Source organism: Nothobranchius furzeri, chromosome 19, assembly GCF_043380555.1.
Source record: "Nothobranchius furzeri strain GRZ-AD chromosome 19, NfurGRZ-RIMD1, whole genome shotgun sequence".
Taxonomy (NCBI): domain Eukaryota; kingdom Metazoa; phylum Chordata; class Actinopteri; order Cyprinodontiformes; family Nothobranchiidae; genus Nothobranchius; species Nothobranchius furzeri.
Genome location: NC_091759.1, coordinates 4,295,635 through 4,319,939, shown reverse-complemented (window position 1 = coordinate 4,319,939; position 24,305 = coordinate 4,295,635). Strand labels below are relative to the sequence as shown.

At 40.1% G+C, this 24,305-nt stretch overlaps 3 protein-coding genes across 9 annotated transcripts in view; all 3 read right to left on the bottom strand.

Moving 5' to 3' along the window:
• The window catches only part of kmt2ba (lysine (K)-specific methyltransferase 2Ba), a 37,131-nt gene extending 21,712 nt beyond the window's left edge, over positions 1–15,419 (bottom strand). For all 4 annotated transcript variants that reach the window (XR_011517330.1, XM_054745141.2, XM_054745142.2 and 1 more), the window contains exons 1-5: positions 14,249–15,419; positions 6,417–7,863; positions 4,686–4,852; positions 4,501–4,593; positions 4,233–4,389 (exon numbers count right to left, since the gene is read on the bottom strand). Coding sequence is in view for 3 of the 4 variants with exons in the window: in XM_054745141.2 (XP_054601116.2) it covers positions 4,233–4,389; positions 4,501–4,593; positions 4,686–4,852; positions 6,417–7,863; positions 14,249–14,554 (2,170 nt within the window). In the remaining variant the exon portion in view is untranslated. The remainder of the gene's footprint in view (positions 1–4,232; positions 4,390–4,500; positions 4,594–4,685; positions 4,853–6,416; positions 7,864–14,248) is intronic.
• A 142-nt stretch (positions 15,420–15,561) lies between these two features.
• On the bottom strand, positions 15,562–17,641 carry LOC107394641 (gastrula zinc finger protein xFG20-1). 4 transcript variants are annotated; one of them, XM_054745148.2, is made up of 5 exons: positions 17,444–17,641; positions 16,975–17,123; positions 16,764–16,879; positions 16,497–16,640; positions 15,562–16,414 (listed from the first exon to the last, which is right to left on the bottom strand). In XM_054745148.2, the coding sequence occupies exons 2-5, from the start codon at positions 17,069–17,071 to the stop codon at positions 15,845–15,847; spliced, it is 927 nt and encodes a 308-aa protein (XP_054601123.2). In that variant the 5' UTR covers positions 17,072–17,123; positions 17,444–17,641; the 3' UTR covers positions 15,562–15,844. The 4 variants fall into 4 exon arrangements, with proteins under 4 accessions (XP_054601123.2, XP_015829153.3, XP_015829151.3 ...); XM_015973667.3 differs by having other exon boundaries at positions 16,975–17,104; XM_015973665.3 differs by having other exon boundaries at positions 17,540–17,641.
• A 660-nt stretch (positions 17,642–18,301) lies between these two features.
• ndufv1 (NADH:ubiquinone oxidoreductase core subunit V1) lies at positions 18,302–24,052 on the bottom strand. Its single transcript, XM_015973663.3, has 11 exons — positions 23,950–24,052; positions 22,815–22,920; positions 22,646–22,728; positions 22,368–22,538; positions 20,919–21,102; positions 20,220–20,409; positions 19,701–19,913; positions 19,270–19,436; positions 19,112–19,193; positions 18,860–19,005; positions 18,302–18,543 (listed from the first exon to the last, which is right to left on the bottom strand). The coding sequence occupies exons 2-11, from the start codon at positions 22,917–22,919 to the stop codon at positions 18,466–18,468; spliced, it is 1,419 nt and encodes a 472-aa protein (XP_015829149.1). The 5' UTR covers position 22,920; positions 23,950–24,052; the 3' UTR covers positions 18,302–18,465.
• Positions 24,053–24,305: the final 253 nt, after the last annotated feature.

Here is a 24,305-nt window from a genome sequence, read left to right as displayed (position 1 = left end):
AACAAAAACAAAATTACATAAAGAGGATGATAATGAAGCACTGTAAGCAAATTATGCCAAATGACAAGTCAGCGTTACCCGGGAGTATTCACATGCAGCATTAAAAGGGACATTTTGAAGTGTATTTCTGTGTAAACGTTACGAATAATTAGTCTTTGACAGCTTCCTGACCGCTCCATTGGCAGAAATGTAGTTTCATTCATGCATGGCTATAAACTTTATTCACCTTTTCTGTTCATTTACATTGATAAATATAATTATTTACAAACAAACATCACCAGTTGTAGCAGCAAAAAGTAGAACTTCCCGTGGGTCACATCAGGCTGGTTTTATTCATATTTCTTCTGGAAAAAACTATGTAAAAGTTATTAAAAAAATACTCACTTAAAACGTTTACACAGAAACACACATCAAAATAGCCTACTGAAAAATTGTTTGTATATTCTATGGTCTTTAATGGATAATGATTGCTCAGTGTCATTTTAGAGTTGCAGGAGCTCATATGAAACAAACAGGGATGAAACTAGACTTACAGCCAAAATTAAAAATGGCTGTGGTCGACCATCACTGCTGCTAACGTTTTGTACCTCACTCAGCACCATGCAAGACGGGACTGATTCTCTGGCAGCAGAACGGGATTTACTGTCATAACACAAACCAGACCAGACCTTTCCACCAGACGCGTAAGCGTTGCAAAACGTAGTTTATTAGCTGTTACAGTGGATGGGCTCCTTTCCACCGGCCACAAAGCGTCACTATGCGTCCTAGAAGCATAAGGACGCGTAGGACGCGTCGAGTCAATATTTTACACAATATGCTTTCAGAATGCGTCAAACTCGAAAGCAGTGTAAAATATCTGGAAACTCTGGAACATGGTGCATTTGTGAGAAAATGAAAAAACAACCAGGCAGCACCTTCTTGGTAGAGTAATGCAGGGAAAACTCTGTATGCACTTTTTTTTTGTTAATAAATACATTTGAAAGCAAACGTTACCTTCAGTTTTCAGCTTACACTATTAGAGTAGAAGATGGAAGGACTTTTTACAAAGCATTTATTTGAATAGATAAAAAAAAGGGAGAAAAGTATTATTACTGGCTTTTAATGTTTTGAGGTCATTTCCTGTCATGTTTGGAAATATTACAATATATCCCAGTTGTGAAGAATGATTGCAATAAAATTTTTTCCTAAAACCTATCAAGCGAAATATAGAATTTAATTCAGTTTTTGTGGGTTCTTCAATGAACGTAGTTCATGAAGGAATAGCGTAAAATGGCCAGGGCTGCACTTAAAACACATTTTCTAATTACTTTTGAATGTTTTCTATAAATATGGATATAGATAAATGATTGCTTATTTTTAGGAGTTGTGAAAAATACATAGTAGATTCTTAGGTATTTTAGCCGCTACGACCCCCTGCACCTGTTATTACCTGGTTATGCGCTGGGTTGGCCTGTCTCCCCACACAAGAGAAAAATAAAATAAAATTTTATGCAAAGTTTATGGCACAACAAAATACGACTCTGGAGAACAACTTTCCCCTAAGTTTTGAACAGTAAAAGAGTCAAATCAGAAACTAGTAAAGGAAATGCAAGCTAGCATGAGCCAGGCATGCCTGTGTTTTCATGCCTTCCAGTTGTCCCCGAAACTTAAATTCCAAGCAGGAAATTACATAATGGGCTCGTTTTGCGTTCCAGCTTCCAACTCAGAAAACATGGATGCCACCAGTGTTGTTGAGTCTCTGCATCTAAATAGTGACACACACGACGTTCGACAGTTGCCGCATACAACCAGAAAAACATTACAAATTAAATGTAAAATTATAAACACTAGGAAAAGTAAAAACCATAAGCACCTGTCACATTTTTCAACAACGTAACTATTGATAACAAAAATAAACTACTCGCCAGTGCTGTTAAATATCAAAAAGAAAGAAAACAGAACATATAAATGACGATAACTGCTTCCTTGTAAGCACTGGGCGCAGCCATCTTTTAATTTGGGATCTCTGGGTCCTCTGAAACCTACAAGCTCGCAGCTTGGAATTCTGAGTTCATTGCTGGGGCAGCAGTAGCTCAACAGGTTGAGCGGGTTGTCCAGTAATTGGAAGGTTGCAGGTTCAATCCCGGCTCCGGACAGAGAATTCTGCTGTTGTGGTGATCGGAGGGACTGGTGGCGCCTGTGCTCGGCAGCCTCGCCTCTGTCAGCGCGCCCCAGGGCAGCTGTGGCTACATCATAGCTCATCACCATCAGTGTGTGAATGTGTGTGTGAATGGATGAATGATACAGTAGTGTAAAGTGCTTTGGAGTCCTTACTCTGAGAGGCGCTATACAAGTGCGGGTCATTTATCATTTATCATTGCATAATTTCTGGCTAACTTATCTAGGAAAAACGAGTTCCGAGGACAACTGGAACGCACCATTAACTTTCAAAATGTGGCTAGCAGGGGCCTCAGTTTTCTGAAATTTGTGTCAGATATTACGTTAGAATTTTTTTTTAAACTTTGTGTAAAAAAGTTGGTCCTCAAGCCCCTGCCTGCAAAATAGTAAACTAGTTGCCACCAACAGCCATCCTATATATGTGAATATATAGTCTGTCCACAACCAATAAAGAGAGCCCAGTTGTGGGGCAGAATCTACGGTTGACTTTTAAACCGTCTCGGCATGCTATTGGACAACACACAACGTGACATACTCACCGTTATGGATGACAGTAAATGGGGCAGTCCACCATACACTGTCGAAGAAGACGCAAATACATCCTTTTCTAAATAAAGGACTTGAGTAATTTTATCTGCTCTCGACTCGAAGTAAAGCCAAGTACAAATAGTCCAAAGCTGATGCCAAAGCTGTTTCAAACAAACCACCACCATCTTTGTTCTTTCGCTCAGTCGCAGTAACATCCCGCCCACCAAACCGATACGAGTGCTGTGACTGGCAAGGCACAGCACTGTTCGGGATCTGCTCAGCCTTCCATGGAGCGTGGCTAGACCGACCTGCTTCTGTTATGGCCCGTCTATTCTAGGCCAACTGTTATAGTCAATGGGTGTGTTTCTACTGATGAGCAGAGCTTCTTTGACACATCCCAGAAGTGTAGTGTTGCACCATTAAAATCACAATTCAAGTCCATTTTTGCGTGCTAAACTTCTAGAGTGCATCAAGCTCAGCAGTTCAGATCGGGTCAGACAGGAAGTCAAACGCAGGAGCAGTGTGAAGCATCGGGCAAGCTTTAAAATAAAAGACGTGTGCAGATTTCCTAAAGCTTAACTAGAGAGTCATTCTTCTTGCTTGTTTTGCGTGAACTGGCAAAATCATTCATGATCATGCAAACATTTGGTGATTTCTGGTACTATGTGGGACCAGCTGTGCGTAAAAACATTTGCTGATTTGCATTTGAAAAGCTCATGGTGGGAAGGTTGATTTTTCTTTTTTTATTACGTGCATTTTAGTTAATATGTTCGGAATGGAAATGCAGAATTCAATACAAGAATTTTTTTTTCTTATTTGTTTCCATTGTGAAGTGATAATGCCAACAGTATTGATTCACTGCGAGTATAACCCAGCTTAATTAACAAATGTTAAACACCCACTATGATGTCAAAGTTATGAAGTTAAACCTTTAGTTTGGCCTTTTTCTTTTTGGGGAAACGATAACTCTCATGTTCAAGGTGTTTGATGAAAACTCATCTCTCAGAAACACTTCTATAATTTTAACGCTGCTTGTTGGTTTTGTATTTAGTTCTGATCTTTTAAATGTAAAATAAAATAAAATCAGCCCACTAAATATTTTAAATAAGCAATAAAATGTATTGTTAACTCATTTTCTTTTCTGAACTGAATACACATGTAGAAGCTAATCTGATCAGATTGAACTGCACAAACTTCAGTCTCATTTTACTGAATGACATAATCCCACAATCAGCCAGGCAGCAAAAAAGGTATTTTGCTCCTCCTTTAAAAACAAGTTTCACTTTTATGTAGATTTTAGGTCAAATTTTTGAATTTTAAATCAAATCATAACCAAAAAGATTGATGATGATGATGCACAGTGAAAGAAGTCCTTGGTGAGTTTAGAATATTTTTGTTTTGAATTGAGTCAAAACTTCAAAATGCTAATTCTTTGTTTATTAAAAACATCAGTGAAAATGGCGTGTGATGCAAGTCATAATAAAATTATACTTGAACTTTCATCTTAACAAAAATAAAAAGGAAAAAGCCTGTGGAATGGACGGTACCTTCGGCTGTGGGGGAAAAGGTGATGCCCTCCCTCTCGTGAAGCGGCAGAGCGCTGAGCCTGGGAATATCATCCGGCACCATGGCACGAGGCTGCCCTAAAGCTACCGCTGCCGCCCGACACACATGTTTGATCCTCGGACCTCTGAGAGGCTGCTCCTGCACACAGGCAACAAATTTCTGCTAGGACATACATTTGTAAAAAAGATGTCATAAATAAGACATTGCTACGACATGTATGAATAAAAAAAATACATAAATAAAAATGACCTGTGCAGGAATTTCTTTGGAAGACAGACCAACTCTCCTCCTCCGCCTTCTCCTCTTTCCACTCACTGGTACTTGTGATTCTTTTGAGCTCAACTTTTGGTACAAACAAGGCAGAAAAACATGCTTTTAAACATTAAATGCAACCACCTTCTATTAATATTTTATTTATTTATTTATTTTTATACCTGCGACAGCTTCAGCTGCTTCTGCTGATCAATCTTGATTAGCTGGACTTTAGCTTTCTTCAGCAGGTGGAGCATCCTCTTATTAGCTCCGCTGAGACCAATCCGGTGGCTGGGACCGGCTGTTTCCAACATCTCACTGCTGTCCTCCCTCACACTCGCTGCTTCAGCTGGATCAAACAGCACAAAAGTTACTTTTCAGTTTGATTTTTATTAGGGCTGCACAATATATCGAAAAATTATCGTCATCGCGATAACAGGACGTGCGATAGGCCCATCGCAAAACACGGCAAAAACAGCGATAAATGTTTGGTTCAAACATTTCCATCCGTGTCATACATCAGCTTTTTGTAAACCAGCTCTGTTTTTTACGCGGAAGTATTATTTGACCAATCAAATGTAGTCCTTCTGATATGCGGCCAATCAGATGGTTCCGTTCACGTAATACGCCCGCCCCCTTCATAGACCCTTTTGGAAAGCAACACCTGAACAGAGTTTGCGGCGCCGTTCCCTTGTTCGTCATGCTGGCTCAGAGCAACGAACGCACTTTGTGCTGAGGTTTCTGGATTCAGTGCTGCTTTCAAACGTGAACGTGACTCCGCTCGGTGTCGTGAATCATTTTTACCGGGCTGACTCAGACATGTGCTGGTGAACCAACCCACCTTCATGTCGCTAGTGTTAGCCCCAGGCTCCAGTTAGCTTCCAGCTAAAAGGCTACAGCACTCTCCTCCCAGTCCCACCCTGCTAAAGAGGGCCTGGAAAAGTTCCCCCTCACATCAAAGTGATTTTTCCTTTATGAGCTTTTATAACCTTGTTAATCAGGATAGTTGATTTGCTGCTGCACATAAACTGTCAGTCAGAAGCTCTGCTAGCCGGTTATCTTAGTTTAATTTGTTAGCTTGTTATCAGAATCATAGTTGCAGTTTCATCATCTGAGTTGCTTTTTAAGATCTAGTAAACTTGTTCAATTTGGGGTTAAAAACAAATGTTTTCACATATTTTCCATGTAGTTTTTTTGCCAGTTCCTCTTCTGAAAGGCTGACAATTGTTTTTCTCTTTTCCTCAGAAAATCTTAATTTTCTCCTAGTTTGGCCCAGCACAGTTCACTTCCCAATTACAGCAACAGCCTTATATCATAACCACATAAGTGGAGAAAATGTTCAGTAGCAATGAGAGAATTTGCTGTTGCATTTAAGTGATGTTAACTATTATTTAACATTTAAAGTAATTTTCTGATTTTTTTATTTATTCTAAAACCCTGGTAAGGGATGTTTTCTGTATTTGGAGCATCAGAAAAAGTTTTATGGTGGAGGTGATGTTTTAAAGTCACTGAGAAACTGCATGCATGCAGTTTGTTGTTTTGCTGCTAATACAGTAGCAGCTGCAGCTGCATATGTTTGCAATAAAAACGTTATGTTGTATTGGAATTCATGCATTAGTTTTTGTTTGCTTTGAACCCAGAGCAGACGTCACACGCCAGATGACATCAACACTGCATACTTTAGTATTCGTTCATTTATCGAGAGTAATATCGATATCGCAATATTAAGCACTGTTATCGAATATCGCAGGTTTTCCTAATAACGTGCAGCCTTAATTTTTATACAACCTTGTAACAGTGCGGCAATTTTTGACATCTGTGGATATTTCCTAGTCTTGTTCTGATTTAATGTAAAGCAGAACTAGCTTTGTAAATAAAATAAACAAATCACCAAAACGGTCATTCATCCTTACCCTCTTTGCCCGTATCTTCTGATGGGATCTGCTTGAGAGATTCCCCTTCTGCCTCCACCACCACAGCCACTTTCCTCACCACTCCAGGAGAGTCCAGCTCCTCCATCATGATCTTCGGCCTTCGTCTCTTCCTGGCAGGAGATGTTACGCGGTCTCCATCGTGTGGGTAATCCTCCTGAACGTTAGCCTGGCCCTTCTTCTTCTCCGCCAGCTTTAGGGTCAGCTTCTTTAAGTTCTTGTAGATCTCTAAGTGGCTCGCTCCGGGGCTGGATCTACCCGGGGTTTTGGAGACACCAGAGGTGCCGTCAAACACAGGTGTGGAGTCGCTGTCCAACGGGTGTGAGTTACCATCAAATTCGTCTTTTTGCTGACTTTTCAGCCATGTTGATAAAGAGCCCTTTGGAAAGGGGATGATTTCCTCATCCAGGAATCTTTTGGGAGTTTTAATAACGCGGGAAGACCGTCCACTTGTTACAGCTGTGGATGAATTGTTGGAGCTCTGATCTATCTGTTCTAAACTTGATCTTGCCTCCTCCCCTGCCGGGGCGGCACTCTGACCTTGAATCTGCAGATGGTCGCCGCCCACAGACGGAAGCGGCTCTGGTACATAGGCGTAAAACACCCGTCGAGAGCGCACCTTTTTGATTTTTGGACTACTATTACCTGGAATGCTTGTTTGCGGTTTTCGTTTGTACCCAAGCAAAACTTTGCGTTTCTTATGGACTTTCTTTACAGATGACTCTACAGTTTTACACTCAAGCTGCATCACTGCCTCTTGTCCACTCCGAGGACCAGCTTCCACCTCAGCTTTTGGAGTAACACCTGTCACCTGAGCTGTCCTTCTCCTCCAACGACGTTTATGAAGGGACGCAAATGTCAGGGCGACTCCTTCAGAGGAACGCCTGGGGTGTCTCATTAGAAAGCCACCTTTAATGTTCAGAGATCCTTTTGTCAGAGATTGATCCAACTCCTCAAACACCTCGCCTTCATTGCTTCTGTTGGCCTGTTTGCCATTTTTCTCTGATCTGAGAGAGCTCACCACTCCTTCTTGGTGTTTGGTGAGGCCAGCAGCTCCACCTGCTTTGCCTACAGCATCAGCTGATTTTATACGGCTTTGTTCACCTGAAGTCTGTTTGTTTGCATTTTTGATTTTTGCATCAGGAGCCTCCTGCTTCCCCTGAACTTTGACTGACACTTGTGGGGTTTCTTTGTCTTTAACTGGGCTCTCTTTTACATCCTGTCCTTCCTTGGGGATCCTTGGCACAATTTTCCCAATGAGAGATGATTTTGGGGTCTTGGGAATTATTTTTCCAACAAGAGGCTTGTTTCCTGACGGCTTTTCTGAAGCTCGAGGAGCCTTGGCTTGCCTGAGGGATGGCTGCAAAACCACAACTGTACTTTTCTGTTGACCAGCTTTTGTTGTTCCAAATCCAGTGAAATCTTCCTCCTGGAAAACAACAAAAATGTAATCTTCATTTCTGTTTTTTTTAAATATCTAGTTATATTCAAATAAGAACAGATAAGCTCTAGAAACTCTAAAGGCAAAAACATATTGGCTAGGGCTGGGCGATATATCGATATTTTTAAAATATCGGTATAATTTTGGCTGCAGACAACGGGGAGTTCACAGTGTTAGTATTATTAGATCTTTCTGCAGCTTTTGACACTGTTGATCACAGCAACTTAATTAACAGACTTGGTGACTCGGTGGGGATCTCTGGAACTGTCCTAGACTGGTTTAGATCATACCTTTCTAACAGAAGTTACAGTGTCTGTATAAACCAAATCATGTCAGATTCTACTGATCTGTTCTGTGGGGTACCCCAAGGCTCTGTTTTGGGTCCACTCCTGTTTCTGCTGTACATATACCCTCTGCAGATGATATTCAGCTGTACTGCTCCTTTAAGGATTCTGAGTTCTATAAACTGTCTGAATTACTAGAGTGTCTATCAGCTATCACTAGCTGGCTAGAAGATAACTTCCTTCAGTTAAACTCTGATAAGACTGAATGTCTGATCATTGCCCCTGAGAGCATGGTTCCCCTGATTAGTCTAAAACTTGTAGTGATGTGACGTTCATGAACGAATCGAATCTTTTAAGTGAATTATGAGAGCCAAGTCCCTGCAGAGAGCCGTTCATCTTAACAAACCTCTCCGGAAGTCGGTCAAACTCACCCGCTCAAACCCCACCCACTGCTGTGACGGACATAGGAGAAACCATAGATATGTATATAAACACGTGTTTATATGCATTTCTATGGGAGGAATGCTAACCAACCCTGTGCGCCCTCACAGACACCGCAGGAAGACGTTGCTCTTGATTATGTTGATGTTAATCAAATTCTGTTTTGAGAACATTTTGATTTTATGATTTTAATCTATTTATGATTTTATGACTTTGTTTTATTTTGTTTTGATCTATGTGAAGCACTTTGTGATTCTATGTCTGTGATAAGTGCTATATAAATAAAATTTACTTACTTCCTTACTTACTAAACAAGATATAAGATGACTTTATATCTTTGTATCAATATAACTACTCAAACTGCTATGATAACGATTAGCTGCTATGCTAGCGACATGCTGCTCCGTCTCTCCGTCTCTAAGCGGCTATTACATGTATTCTTACAAGTTTGCTCAATCTGAGAGCCTCTGGGTAAATGTGCTGCTCTAAACTTTACATTTGGCGTCCTGGTTTTTAATTATTTGGGGATGTTTAACGCCAATGGAGTTCTGTTTTCAATCCTATTTGTGCGGAGACGAGTCAAACCCCTCCCTTCCTGTGTAATGAGGAAACATCTACGGAAAACCGGAGTGGCCAAATTACCTCAAACATATTGTAAGGGTTTGAATAGTAAACTATAAGGTTACTGTTTTATTTTGAAGGCAAGCTCAACGGGTGAGAAATGTCGTTCCGGTTTTTTCCGCTCTGGTTTGCTATCCTAGTAAATACTCTGTTACGAGCGATTCTGATAAAAAAAATTAAGAGTTTGTAAGGCGTGGGTTACGGCGACAGTAGCATGAAAATAATCCTCATAAAAGAACAACCAGAGACTCTGAGTCATTACAGTATAATCGCTGATATGAGCCAATACTGTTAGATTCCAGCCATGATTCCTTCTTCCGGCTCTTGGGGAGTGCAGATGCTTTTTTTCCTCGTCTCCTCCTTATCCTCAAGGCTCTTTGTCTGTCTCTGTGCTGGTGCACGGCTGCTTCTGCATTTTTTCTGGAAACTGAAATTACTAAAATGGACCTGGTCAGTTGGTCACTCAACACGATTGATAAAACTTTTTCAATGACGAGAACGGGAGAAGGGGCTCCCAGATGCCCCTCTGAGACAGACCCAGTTGAACACATCATGGACTCCTGGAAACAGTGGAACTTGATCTGTTTATCTCAGCTGTCTGTAGAGGATTCTGAAGACGTGTGGATATGTGTGGTGTTGGTGTCAGGTTTCCTGCTCATTGGCCTACGAGGCTTCCTGGCTTACCGGAAAATTAACGAGCTGTCGAGGAATATTGGCTTGCTCCCAGAGCTCAGAGATGGTTTGCACCGCTCTGTGAATTCACAGACTCGCATAACTGTCGAGATGAATCGTAAGCTTGGAACTTTGGCCGAGATTCATGCTTTGGCACAAAAGATGGATGCCATCAAGGAGAAAGTGGACGAATTAGCACGGATTGGGATAGATTAAAGTACGCCATTATTGGGATTTTGAGAGAGGCTGAGGACCAAGGAACTCTAAGTCAGAGAGGAAATTATCTCTGTCAGGCCCCAAAACAATTTCTAATCTGAATCTGGTGCCCTTGAGCCTGTAAGGCTGCAACGAATACTCCCCCCTCAGAAGAAATGGGGAATGTCGTCGCTATGGCAATTCTGTCTCCTATCCCAGCCTGGGCGGGACTTCGGACTGTGAAGGCCGAAGAATCGTTCCAGGAGTCACTGCACACTCCAATCCTCAACGACCCCCCCGTTCAGACTGAAGTGATGAGTGCTGCAGGAACTGAAGTGTGGATAGTCCCAAACCCACCACCCCACCTAGTGGACACTTATGTTGTGTAATGTTTGAAGTCTGTTGCATCTCTGAGGTGTTTTTTGCAGAGCAAAGATGCCCTCCTGATGGAGGGTAACTCTGAAGTGCCTTTTTTCCTCCACCTGAACCAATCATCATGCAAATCCTCTGATCTCTATTAAGGTAGAGCGACTCATGGTTGCGAATGACCACAGTCACCAATTCTTGTCATGTGTCTTGCCCATGTATGTCTGATCTCTGAATTGTGTGTACTCTAATTTCCCTCTAGGATTAATAAAGTATCTTTGAATTGATGTTTGCCACGATTACTAATAACTCCACGGTGCATGACCCATGTGATCTTCGTAGATGCGATTACATTAGGGCTGCAGCTATCGAATATTTTTGTAATCGAGTACTCTATCGAATATTTTTTTCGATTAATCGAGTACTCTAATAAATAACCCTTTTGTATTTGTAAACCATTATATCAAATAGCATGTTATAATTATGAAAGACCTGTTAAAATGAGCAAGCAATTGCCAGTTATTCTTCAAGTTTTATTCAAAATTAGTTTTCAAAACTTCAGCACTTCAACTTTACTTCACAGTAAACAAATGGCTGTGCAAAAAATAAGTACACAACCTGAGCCGATTTTCCCCTCGTGCGAGAATCTGCTAGCCTGCAAGCCAGACAAAAGCTAGGAGGATAACTGTTGAAGTAGCGCTGCGAGCGGCTGCGGCCCAAACAGAACCAGAACCGCTCACGGTGCATGCGCAAACAGCTCGCCGGCTGTTCCCTGTTAACACACGTCCATTTTAATTTCAACACTTTTTTCTCACACAATAACAAGGATTGTCGAGAAAGCATGTTTGCCGTGGTTTTGTCAAATTATACTGATCACAAAACATTTATTTACTTTCTTTCGTTTTCCTCTCATAAATACCCATGTCCTCCTGCAGCAATCCTGAAGGACAACAAACATCAATAACAACACAATAAAAAGTCCGACGTTTTGTGTAAAAATGCTATTTTTTAGCACATTTTAAGTCCAACGTGTTGCTACCAGACGTACGGTGTGAGCTGAAACTGAGTGCTACAACGAAAAAGTCGCACAGTGTCCGCAGAATATATAGAAAAACAGGCTAAAAAGCATTATCTTGTAGAGGCTCCGAGTCCGCTTGCAGAAGAGACATTTACAGGTGCTGCAGCACGGAGGATGTGGTGTTGTGGTAGGCTTAATCCATTTTACAGTATTTATACTGGACTACGTTTTCCGCCTAACGACGTGAAAAATGGTCCCACACCTTTGACATTTTCTGTCTTTTTCGCACTCCACCGGGGTCCACGTTGTCCGCCATAAGGCTTAAGAGAAAGTTAAGTTACATTCGCTACTCGCGTGTGCAGTCCAGTGGGCATGTGCGTCACTTATTTCAGTCCGGGTGAAACATGACCACGGGCGACTGCAAAGCCACGAATTAATTAAATATGAATTAAACGAATCCTCGAGACAGAGAATTTGACTCGAGGATTTTTTGTACTCGAATTATTCGAGGTACTCGAGGAATCGTTTCAGCCCTAGATTACATCATCAAACATTTAGTTTAACATGATAGATTTTTTTTCTCTGGACAAGAAATAAACGATAAGGGCCACCTTTAGATTAAGTTAAAATAATTTTACATTAATTATAAATATATAATTAAAAAGGGCCTGTGGGACATTTGATACACCTCTAGCTCTCAACTCTGTGTGTGTGTGTGTGTGTGTGTGTGTGTGTGTGTGTGTGTGTGTGTGTGTGTGTGTGTGTGTGTGTGTGTGTGTGTGTGTTAACAGACACCTGCACCAGTGTGTCTAAGCTCTGACTGGTAGAGAATAGGCACTAAGGTAAAAGTTTGACAAGAATCAATACAATTTTATGCATTTAATCTACTGATTTACGTATAATTTTTCAAGACAGCTTGAAGTGAGTTAACTTGTAAATATTTTACAGGAGGAAAAATATTGAGATGTATATCGTATATCGTAATTCAGCTAAGAGATAGAGATATAAGTTTTGGTCCGTATCGCCCAGCCCTAATATTGGCTAAAGAGCAAGGACGAAACACTCAAGGTGTGCAAATTTGCAACAATAATGTAAAGAATCACTTTATTTTTTCCCATAATTGATATTTTAATTTAAACCAATATGAAAACTCTTAGCGACCGCTAACAAAGGCTTACAGCTATGTTAAAATAACAGCTAAAGTTGCTTAGTCTCATGCAACTGATTATGTAACAAACCTTTATGACAAGAGTTTACAGAACATATTTAACATAGTGTCTTCTTGCCATCGTAACAACTAAACATGAGTCACTGCGGCTTAATGATCTATCTGTTATTTACCCAGCAGAAACACTGGTTCAGCATCAGCAGCGCTGCTTTCCACACTTACATCGCCGTTGCATCAGTTCCGTTCTGACACAGCAAAGGTAAAGTCCTTCATCTTCTATCTGTGACTCAACGACAAAATCGAGTCCTTCTCTCCCTTTGCATCATTTTTGTGCGCTCACTGAACTCCTATGTTGGATTACCTTGTCTGCAGGCAATAAGCAAAAACAAAACTTAAAACATGATTAATCTAATTATTTTTGATTGGAGGGTTATTCAAATAAAATAATCTGAAAGCACATCTCAGTTTAAATTACTCACATCCATCTTAAAGACCAGTCCCCTGGAAAAGCCATTGAATAACACATTGCCCCCTTTGCTAAAGAACACTTGTGTGAAATGTTTCTCTCCAATTGAGCAGCATCCACCAGCTTTAGTGTGAGCCATGTGACTGTTACAGTTCCTTCTAAAGAGATTGCATCAGTGAAATCCGACTGATGTCAGACATTAAAGCCCCCCTCCTTTTTAAATTCAATCCAAAATGGCATTTAATCGCTGTCACCATCCAAACTGGCTGCAGGTATACAAATGGATACAAGACATTGCACTTTGAAAGTTATTTTATACAAAATTCTGAGTAAATCCTGCAACGCACTGACAAAACCAAGAGAATGGAAAAATAAAACTGATATAAATGCCCCAGTTAATAGTAAAACTTGTTGCCATGTGATGGGAATTTGCCTGGCAAAAGTCCTGCTGCTGGTAAACAATTAACTGGGTAAACTTATCTTACATGATTTTAACCTTAATTAGATTTGAGATGCACCCTATGCAAATCTAACCATTCTTATGCCTATTGTGATGCATGAGTAGGTTGTTTTGTTACAGCGGTTGTTTTATTCCCTCCTGTTGCTTCTTACGTTCAACTGACGTTAAAAGCACCGAGCAGTCAGCTGACAGAGCAGCTCCAACGTGGAGTGTATGATCCAACATTTCGTAGCAGCGACGTTTTAACCATAACAATATGAGTAGCTCGGGGTTATTGGTACCGAATGGCACCTTGAACGTTACCAAAGCTCATCAGGAGTTGAACAAAGCATGGTTTCCAAAACAAACCCCCATTCACCGGGGCAATACTACCGCCAAAGTTTCCGCCTTGTGAGCTTTTCCTGCAAACCCTCAACTGGACCGATATTTGCCGTTCAGCTGCACCGATTTAGATCATGCACGGCAGAATATGAGGTGTAGGCTCGATATGTGCAGAAATAATGGCACGATTACTATCTGAGGCTTTTTCTGCAGCCAAACAAACAATGCCCGTGTATGGGTTTGTAGCTAATTAGCAGATTAGCTAAACTGTTCTTCATAACTAACTCAAATACGGCGGTTATTTAATTAATCTACAACAAAAACTTGTTCATTCGTCACGTTTTCCAGCTACATGACTCACCCCTTCACTGTTACTGGAATCAAACCCCGCATCTTTCTGCCGACTGTGTTTCTCCGTCAGCCCGAGCAGGCGTAGCAGAGACGGATCCTCGCTTAACGCAAGGCCGATGTTGACGGGCCTCGGCCCTCCATCAGCCAGCTCGCCGTCGGCCGAGACCAATCTTCCTCGTCTGGTCCGTTTCTCCGAGCGCAGCTTGCTGCGAGTAACGCACGGACGGCCCGGGAAGCGAGCCCGGGCCGGTAGTGCGTGAGTGCCGAGACCCGCTGCGGTAGAAAGCGAAGTAAATCCACCTCCCGAGGCCGCCATTATTTACTACAAGACGGACGGCGCGCGGGCAGAAGATCACTGCAGCGATGCGCGAGGCAAGATGGTCTGCTCCGAGGCAAAGGCGCGAGATAGGAAGAAGTACAGGTGCATCATGGGAAAAAGCATGTAGTGCTGTGCACGATAAAATGGGAACAGTTCCTTTTAATTTAGCCTTTTACTGTTATTTTTTCCCCGAAAATGTATCATTTTACAAAGAAAAATAAACTTTAAAAAAAGCAAGAAGACAAAATAAAGCTATATAAACCTATATTATTGTTAAAGTATTTTTATATTTTGTGTTGTCATATCACAAATCACAAAGCACTTCAAAAGCACAATAAAATAAGGTAAAAAAATAAAAATCTTAAAAGATGTGATATAAATAATAAAACTGAAACCCTAAAATATACTAAAACGATAGATACACCAGATACAAAAATAAAAATTCTCACTATTCTTCAATGGTAGTTTTGATGTTACTTAAACTGACACTTTCACCTTTAGTTCAGGTGAGTGCACATAAAAGACATTTTATGCATCATCAGACACATTTCTATTAAAAGCAAACATCTGCCTGCCTCAGATTTCCATTGATAAAGAACAGCCTAATGCTTTAATGAACAGCAAAATAATAAAAATACAAACATAAAATACATAAGAGGAATGTTTCAGTAAATCTCTGTAAGAACGTTTTTTTTAATTAAGAAGCACATTTCTATTTGATAATTAAGTCTTCTTTCAACCTATGTGCTTCCAAATAGTTGAACTGATTTTATTGTTTAAATTTGAATATTGTAAAATGTGCAAGGGTGATACTGGGTTCACACATTTTATTTTAGTTTGATTTCTTCCAAAACTAGTTCTCTTTGTAACCATCTATTCAGTATGAATCTATAGTTTTCTCTATTTTGGAGAATATTCCCCTTCTTTGACTTTTGAGAGAACACATTTTAATTTTAAAGGAGAGAAATCATCAGCACATCATGGTGCTTGATCCATACACAGAGTAGTTTAACACATTTTATTATGTTTAGAAATTCATTCTTTGTATGAGGATTACATTTAAATATGTTGTTGAGAATTAAACACTTAAAGGAAATATAAAACATTCTTACATCAAAAAGAGATTATCTGCTAACTTACAATCAACCTAAAACATTTCATGTAGTTTATATATCATATGCACAGCTAAAAGGGGCTTTGTAGTTTTAAATAACAATACAAAGTTAGGAGTTGCATTTAGTTCTGAGGAGAGTTTTGAATAAGAAACCATAACAGACAAATGACCCTTTATATTATCTCGTCAGCATCCTCAACCTCCGTGTGGAGAGACTGGTGAAATCTTAGATCATGTTCTTTTGCAAAGCTCTTGGAGGAGCCGTCTTCAGTGCTGGAAGCTTTGAGAGATGGAGAGCCATGTTTTTCTTTTTTGTGCGCTCGCAGGGCTGCAACAGTGGGAAATACGCAATCACAGTCTGGTTTAGAACAGGGGATTTTGAGCTCAGCTGAGAACTCATCACATTCCTGTTCTTCCTCTTCTTGCTTGATTTTTTTAACGACCTCCTCCTTCTCCTGTGCAACGCACTTGGGTTTACGGCCACGCTTTTTGCCCTGGAGATTCTTACCACATTTCTGGTAATTAGCAAATGTCTCCTGATGCTGGAGGAGTTCACGTTCAGTCTTAAAATTACATCCACATTTACAGCACAGAAAGGTGCTGATGTCTTCAGGAGTCCCTGGGAGAAGGGGATGCACAGCGGTGCGGTGGTTGCGAAGTCGAAAGGCACTAGGAAACAAAGCGCCGCAGTCCTTGCAGGAAAATGGTCGCTTCCCACACTCAAATCGTTTGTGTTTATTTAGCTGTAAAATAATGAATACATATTATTACCGACAAATAATACTCATCATTTGCTGAACAGAAAACAACCTTTTGTATCTTTACCTCAGAAAAGCCGCTAAACCTTTTCTTGCAGTCAGAGCAGATGAAAGGATTTTTGTCAGCATAATGTGTAATTTGGTGCTGGGTGAGCTCCTCAGGGGTGAGAAAACTTTTATTACACTTGTAGCAAGTAAACAGTGTATTAATCTGCAAAATAAAGCAATTGAAATGGGCAACATTAGTTTAATGTATAACATTTTTCAGTTTAATTAAAAATAATACCTCAATATAAAAAAATGGCATGTACATGAAGGAATAACCACGTTGTACCTTCTGCAGATATCGTGTGAATTGCTGCGGATGATCCTTCCTCACGTGTCTTTCTTTGGCTTTATGATTACTGAAGGTGATGAAACACTGAAAACACTGCAGGCTCTCACTTGGATCTGAACAGCAGTGAGATTAAAAGTTAGAATCAAGGCTGTGTGGCTAAAACGTGGAGTTAGGTTCTCAGTTAGGGTATTAATGGATGAGAACTTACGGGCGGGCATGGGGGCAACCACAGGCTCAGACTTGATCTCTGCAGAGGAGTTTATTTCACCTCCAACAATAACTTGCTCTATCTTCCCCATTTCCATGCTGATGTTTCCGCGTAGTCAATCCACATTCAGCTGCGACACAAGCACAGTTCTGTTGTAAACATGCAGATATGTCGGACATTAGCGGAGTGTTTATTAATTATAGCAACATGACAAAGATGCTATTTTAGCTAACTGTGTCCAGAAGCATCGACATATTCGGATATTGTTTAAATACAAAATTAGGAGTTTAGCTACAAGCGTCTATGAGTGCAATACATAATAAAAAGCTGCAAACATCAGGCCTAAACCGGCTGACAGAGGGACGAAGCAACGGGAGGAACAACTACCTGAAGCGAAACAATTATAACGCTATTATTCAAGTATTATAATTCCCACGACCATTAGCTAATCTTTGAGTTATATAAATACCTGAAAAAACGTCCATGTAAAATTTTCTGTTTAATTTCGGGCATCTGTACATATAGGAGAGTAAATAAACAGTAAAAATAATGGAATATAAAGTACCGTTCGCAGCATCCACCGAAATGAAGCCGATAATGGTTTAGCCCGCCTCACGTGACACAGAATATCCAATAATATCGCGAGATTACACCGGATTTTTTTCCTGAAATCTTTATTAAACATTTTTTAAACAAACAACTTTGCCCAGGTAAATGACTAATTCAATGAAATCTTCTAAAATGATGGAAGCAGCTACCTAATATTAAAAATAAAGGACAGCCAACAAAAAAAATGACCAAAACTATACTTCCCAGGGGGATTAGTGCACATACCGAAGGCTTTTTGCCCTTTAAGATAAAAAAATTTCAAGATGCTTCACAAGCACAAAAACATTTCTAAAGATTTAAAAATTATGATAAAATGAAATAAAAAAGTAAGGGACCCCAAAATGAGAGAAACACTAACATGACTGTTCTTGTTACCTTTTGGTAAAGGAATGCTCAGTCTTTTCCATACGACAGGTATTCAAACTACTTGCTTCATTTACTATTAACAACGTGACACTGTACAACAAATTAAAGGTTGAAATAATGAGTTTCTGTGTAACACATGTAAAAGTATTTTTCACAACAAATTTTTTTCTGGAAATCTGTAATTCACAGTATTTGTCAGAATTATTTTCATAACCTTCCTGACAGTAAAAAGGCAAGCAATAGCAAATATTTATGACAAAACTATTGAAATCTTTTACCTATTAACGTATCCACTTTTTAAAATAACAAAAAAATGAACGGGCAGAAATACTGCAAAGGAAAACAACACGAGTTTGGGATTTTCTGTATTTATTGATACTTTTATTCAACAGCGTGTAGACATCTCGTAAAGCTTGAGACTATACAGGACATACTGATTCGTTTAAATATTTTTGAAGAACAAAAGCTCAACTTTAAGGGTAGAAGAGGATGGAATAGTTCAGCTGAATGAACCATCTAAGCCATGGCCTGTTGCTTTTGCTTGTGTTCAGCAATCCGGCTTTCCATCACAGGTCTGAAGTGTCTGATCAATCCCTAAGAACAAAGAAAATAAACTATTTATACCTCATTTAATAAAGTATTTAATCATAATATAAAGATTTTTGAATACTGGGGGACAAGGCAGAAGAAAGAGAATAATTAAAAAAGACAATGTGAAATACAGTAAGTAGGGTGTAGTGACATCTAGTGATAAATGTATCAAACGACAAGAGATAAGATTGTTAATGCAAAAAAGACATATCTAAAAGTATAACATTTATTTTGAAACGACCAAAAACAATAGTTTAGCAGTACATATCTCAAATAAATTGATCTTTAAATGTTCTCTTTACAATGCAAATACACTGACCTGCACGGGCCATGCTGCACCATCACCCAGAGCGCAGATCGTGTGACCCTCAACCTGCTTACTGATCTCCCAAATCATGTCAATCTCTGATGGTCGAGCGTCGCCACGCACAAAACGCCACATCATCTTATTCATCCAGTCCACTCCTGCAGAAATAAGCAGAATAAACATATATGTTGCAGTTAGTTTAATGCATATCTATATAATCGCCAACAGAGTAGAGTCATGTCATACCACCAAAAACGTCTTTACCTTCTCTGCATGGTGTGCACTGGCCACAGCTCTCATGCTTGTAGAACTCCAACAGACGAGCGATGGCTTTGATAACATCAGTCTGCAAAAGCAACCCATTCACTCAATGCAACACGTTTGCAAATGGCTGAAATACACTGCAGGGGTGTGCGACTCACAGATTTGTCCATAACAATAAGAGCAGCTGTCCCGAGCCCAGTCTGGGCTTGAATCAGGCCATCAAAGTCCATCAGCACCTCTTCACAGACATTCTTAGGGATGAGGGGAGTTGAGGATCCTCCGGGGATCACAGCCAGCAGGTTATCCCAACCGCCACGCACGCCGCCTACCAAGACAGATGTTGGTTTCAATTAAGTAAAGAAATCAAAAATACTGCACTCGATCTCATGCTAAGCCATCTTAATCTCCGAGTTCATAACCTATTAATGCCGAAGAACACAGCAGATGGGATCTGGGTCAACCCTTTACGTTGCACTTAATTACAGTATTCACAACAAACATCCATGTTCTGACAAGTATGCGAGTACAAGCCCCAGTAGAACTATAATCCCTAAAAGCTGACGTGACTCATTCCAGGTGTGAGGAGTACCTGCGTGCCTCTCCACCAGCTCCTTCAGAGGGATGGACATCTCCTCCTCTACAGTACAGGGGGTGTTAACGTGGCCAGAGATGTTGAAGAGTTTCGTTCCGGAGTTTCTCTCTCTGCCAAAGCCTGCAAACCAAGTGCCTCCACGGCGACAGATGGTGGGTGCCACTGATACGGTCTCCACATTGGCAACAGTTGTTGGGCAACCGAATACACCTTAAACACAGCATTGGTGGAAAATTCTGTTATTCTTTTAATGAAAACATGCCATTGGTTCATTGAGTAAACAACAAAAATGTTATCTTCTGTGGTTGAGTTTAATTAAAACATAATAAAACTAGAAGTTTTCCACTGTGTCTCTGCTGTTGCAGTTCTGTTTTTAAGGTTTTTCTGCCCTCAGGGGCCCCCTTGTGGCCTGGAGGCCTCCAGGAATTGCCTGCCTTGCCTGTCGGTACACAGCGCCTCTTGTTTTAATACGTATATTTCATTTATTTTAAGTCATGACTCCACACTCGAACCCACCAACATCTGCAGGAAATGGAGGCTTCAGGCGGGGTTTCCCTTGCTTTCCCTCCAGAGACTCAATAAGAGCAGTCTCCTCTCCACAGATGTACGCTCCAGCGCCACGCATCACAAAAACATCAAAATCATAACCAGAGCCACAGGCGTTCTTGCCGATCAGGCCAGCAGCGTAGGCCTCGTGGATGGCCACCTAAGAGAAAGGAAATACTTTCATTAGTAATCACTGAAGACAGTAAAGAAATAAATGACATTTAAACCAAGGATCAGGTTCTTTTTATTCCCCCCTCCCCAAATCTATAAAGTTTCTGCTTCTTTTTTGTGTTTTACCAAAATCTTGAAAAGTACATACATTTTATTAAGAAAATTTTCAAAGAAAAACAACAAAAATAAGTTTAATGATTTTTTTTTTGCACGAGAACAGTTCTAGGGAAAAATAACCGTTTAATTTTCTGTTGCAAATTTACCAGATACGTCCCGATTAACTAAAATTGATGAAAAATGCAATAAGCTCTAATCACACCAAATGAAGCACACAGTTACACTTACTATCAACTCTTAACTTGAGATATTATTCCAGAAAAAGTTCACTTATTGTTTCATGTGCATTTATGTATCCAAGAGAAAAAGTCTGATGGGATATTTTTAAATATTTTTGCTAAAAAATCAAAAGTACCAAGTTTATGTTGAATCTTAATTCACCTGCAGGTTGGAGGACTCGTTGTAGAACTCTCCTCTGATATAGATATAAGCAGCACGCGCCCCCATGGCCCTTCCAGCCACCAGGCAGCCCTCCACCAGCTTGTGTGGGTCATGTCGCATGATCTCCCTGTCCTTACAGGTGCCTGGCTCTCCCTCGTCTGCATTCACAACCAGATACTTTGGACTGAAAAAAGAGAAAACAATTAAGTTGAACAATTCAGCTGATTGTTTTCTTTAATTGAGCTCCGGGAGTTGACGTCACTTCTCCCGGCATGCAACAGTTCAAATCGAAAAGGCGCCATCTTGGCAGGCAGAAGCCCGCAGCTGGACTATTTGTTATTTTCAGAAAACTCAATCAGACAGGAAATATGGTAGATTCCTGTTGTGCCCCAGGATGCAGAACAGACGCGGACGACATAAGGAATGAGCCATCTACAGGATTCCCTAAGATCCGGAACGCCGCAAACGTTGGATCATTATAATAAAACGCGCTAGTGACCGGGCTAAAATGAAGCTGTGGGATCCAGAGAGTAAAGGTTTTCACTTATGCAGCGACCGCTTCATATCAGGTACTTAAACCAACGTTTCCTCAACTGTGTATGGTATTTATTTTAAATGCTTTTATTACGATTCTTAGTGGGCTTCCTAAACTTATTTTGGCGTGGCTTTTTCTGTCTTATTACTCACAGCAACAAGTAAACATCCCGTAAAACGTTGCCTCGTGAGTTCTGCGTGCTGCCGTTTAAGTATTTTATGATCACAGCAATTAACCGGCTAAGCTGTATTTAATTTTAAGCAATTGTTGATCAATTGTCAGATCAGACACATAAAAAGCACTTTGGATTGCTATTATCTGTCTCACCGAGACAGATCTCAGACAGATCCTGAGACGCTCCTGCCTGACATTTTTATTTTATTCACGGAAAAAATCAGACTAGTGATTTCTCTTGGCGTTCAGTTTATACATTCAAACAGCACAGCACTCTATTTAAACTAATTACATGTAAATCTGTTATTTGTCCATCCATCCATCCATTTTCATCCGCTTATCCGGAGTCGGGTCGCGGGGGCAGTAGCCTAAGTCGAGAGGCCCAAACTTCCCTCTACCCAGCCACTTGGGCCAGCTCCTCCGGGGAAATCTTAAGGCGCTCCCTGGCCAGGTCCGCTCCGACAGCTTCTGGCGTTTTTAAAAAGTATCCCAGGGGCACGGTAAGGGTCGGAGATGTTTAGTCTATTTAATTACTGACTATATAAAACGATTTCTTCGGTTTTAAAGTGTGAAGTAAACTCCGACGGAGTAAAATCCAAGCCGATCCCGTTCATTTTGTTTACGTTTGTTGCCTGCCAACATGGCGTCTACTCTCTGAGAGTCACATGACGTCCGTAGCTCTATAGTCCTCTTTGCATAAAGTACGATTAAAAGAAGAAAAGTAGAGTCTCGTCACTGACCGACCATCGCTGGGCTTGTTCATGAAACTCCACTTCATGCCAGTGGGGAAACCCGCTCCTCCTCTCCCACGCAGACCAGAAACCTTGATCTCATTAAGAATCCAGTCGACCCCTTTCAAAAGAATCTCCTTGGTTTTGTACCAGTCGCCACGTCTCAGCGCCCCTTTCAACCTGAAGCAAAACAAAGACCAAATGAGTATGTTCTGATCGCCACTCCAAGAACATCCAAAACATATGTTTGTTCACAAATAAAGAACGAGTAGAATCGGCCAGGTTACCTCCAGTCATGACGGCCATAAAGATTTGTGAAAATTCTGTCCTCATCTGCCAGTGGCCCAAATTTTGTTTTCTTAGGAGTACTCTGAAAACACAAACCACAGAAATGATCTTTTCAGTGTCTTTATTTTAAGTATTTTTTGCAGTTTTGACATTAAATTGGGAACTTACTTGTGCTGTGCTGTTGAACCTGGAGATGGTAGTCACTCCGCCCTGGCAGACAGCAGCTGGGGCGCGTACCACCCCACACAGCACTGATCGAGACAAGGACAACATCCTTCCAGGAACAAAAACAATGTTACTATACATTTATTGTTAAACTGCGGCTATATCAGCTATTGTAAAACACATTTGTTGTACACAAACATAGAAACAAAGCCCTGGCAAATTTGTAAATAATTAATCTCATTATTTGGTAACATACATTTTTCACTTATGTGGTTTTGCTGTATTTTGTGTATCACAATTTTAATTTAACATACATCTACATTAATAAATGTAGTAAGAAAAGTAACAGATGGACTAAAATACAACTTTAAACTTTTTTTGATTATAATGGGAGAAAATAAGTGTAATTAATTGGATAAATTAATGTAAACACTGTTCCTACAGCACCCGATAAACTCTAACTGGGCAATAAATAAAGAAATTATATAGTTTTATAGTTATTGTGGCTTAAAGGATAAAAAGAGAAATTAAAATGTAAAAACAACACAAATTCTTACATGTTAGACAAAACAAGTCATGACTTTCAAAATAAGAGCACCGATCTGAAACCTGATCATCGGTTACATCACTGAATCTGGTCATTTCTACATTTGAAAACATACAAAATAATTGTTACGTTTATTAATAGCAAACATCCTAAATAAAGTTATTTTTGTAGTTGAATTCAAACTAATTCGGAGGTTATTTTGATGTGTTACGTCAGAGCTAACTAAGCGTTAGCTAATGAAGGTGAAGGCTACGTCTAACAATGTTCACGTTCAGATGATGGTTATTTAAATATCCACTTGTTATTGTTTTTGCACACAACGTAAGAATAATCCAGAATATTTCAGCACGCTGGCTGTACTAAGTCCAGTTCGGACTGACCTCCACGTTAGCTTTAGCTAGCTTTCAGCTAAGTCCGGTTAGCGTTGCGGTTAACCTTGTAATGAAATAAAAGCGCCGCATTCGCTTTTCAACCTAAAACATACCTGTGATATAAAACGGACTGATTGATTAATAAAACACATGCCAAAAACAGACAACAAATATCGATTAAGGCGTTGATGTTGCTCAGAAAACAACCGGTCTGACTTACCTTGCGTAACGACTTTCTGAACCACGGCTACCCAGGAACCAACGCGCCTGGCCCGGATACAAATGTCAACAGAGCCGCGGTGTGGTGGAGGTTTATCTACATCAACATCATTATATATAAAAAAAAAAAAAAAAAAAATCAACATCATTATATATATATATATATATATATATATATATATATATATATATATATATATATATATATATATACATATATATGTGTGTATATACATACATATATATATATGTGTGTGTGTGTGTGTGTGTGTGTGTGTGTGTGTGTGTGATGTGTGGTTTAAATGTGAAATAAGAAAATCAACTTTGGACAACATAGGAAAAATAGTGTTTTATGTT

Bases quoted from the DNA above. Each gene is read 5' to 3' on its own strand.
- LOC107394641 (XM_054745148.2), bottom strand. From the start codon at position 17,071: ATGGAAATGGGGAAGATAGAGCAAGTTATTGTTGGAGGTGAAATAAAC. The intron at 16,880-16,974 runs GTAAGTTCTCAT...ACTGCTGTTCAG, and splicing joins GGTTGCCCCCATGCCCGCCC to ATCCAAGTGAGAGCCTGCAG. The intron at 16,641-16,763 runs GTACAACGTGGT...TTTATTTTGCAG, and splicing joins TCACACGATATCTGCAGAAG to ATTAATACACTGTTTACTTG.
- ndufv1 (XM_015973663.3), bottom strand. From the start codon at position 22,919: ATGTTGTCCTTGTCTCGATCAGTGCTGTGTGGGGTGGTACGCGCCCCA. The intron at 22,539-22,645 runs GTAACCTGGCCG...GTTTTGCTTCAG, and splicing joins TATGGCCGTCATGACTGGAG to GTTGAAAGGGGCGCTGAGAC. The intron at 19,914-20,219 runs GTGGGTTCGAGT...GCTGTGTTTAAG, and splicing joins TCCATTTCCTGCAGATGTTG to GTGTATTCGGTTGCCCAACA.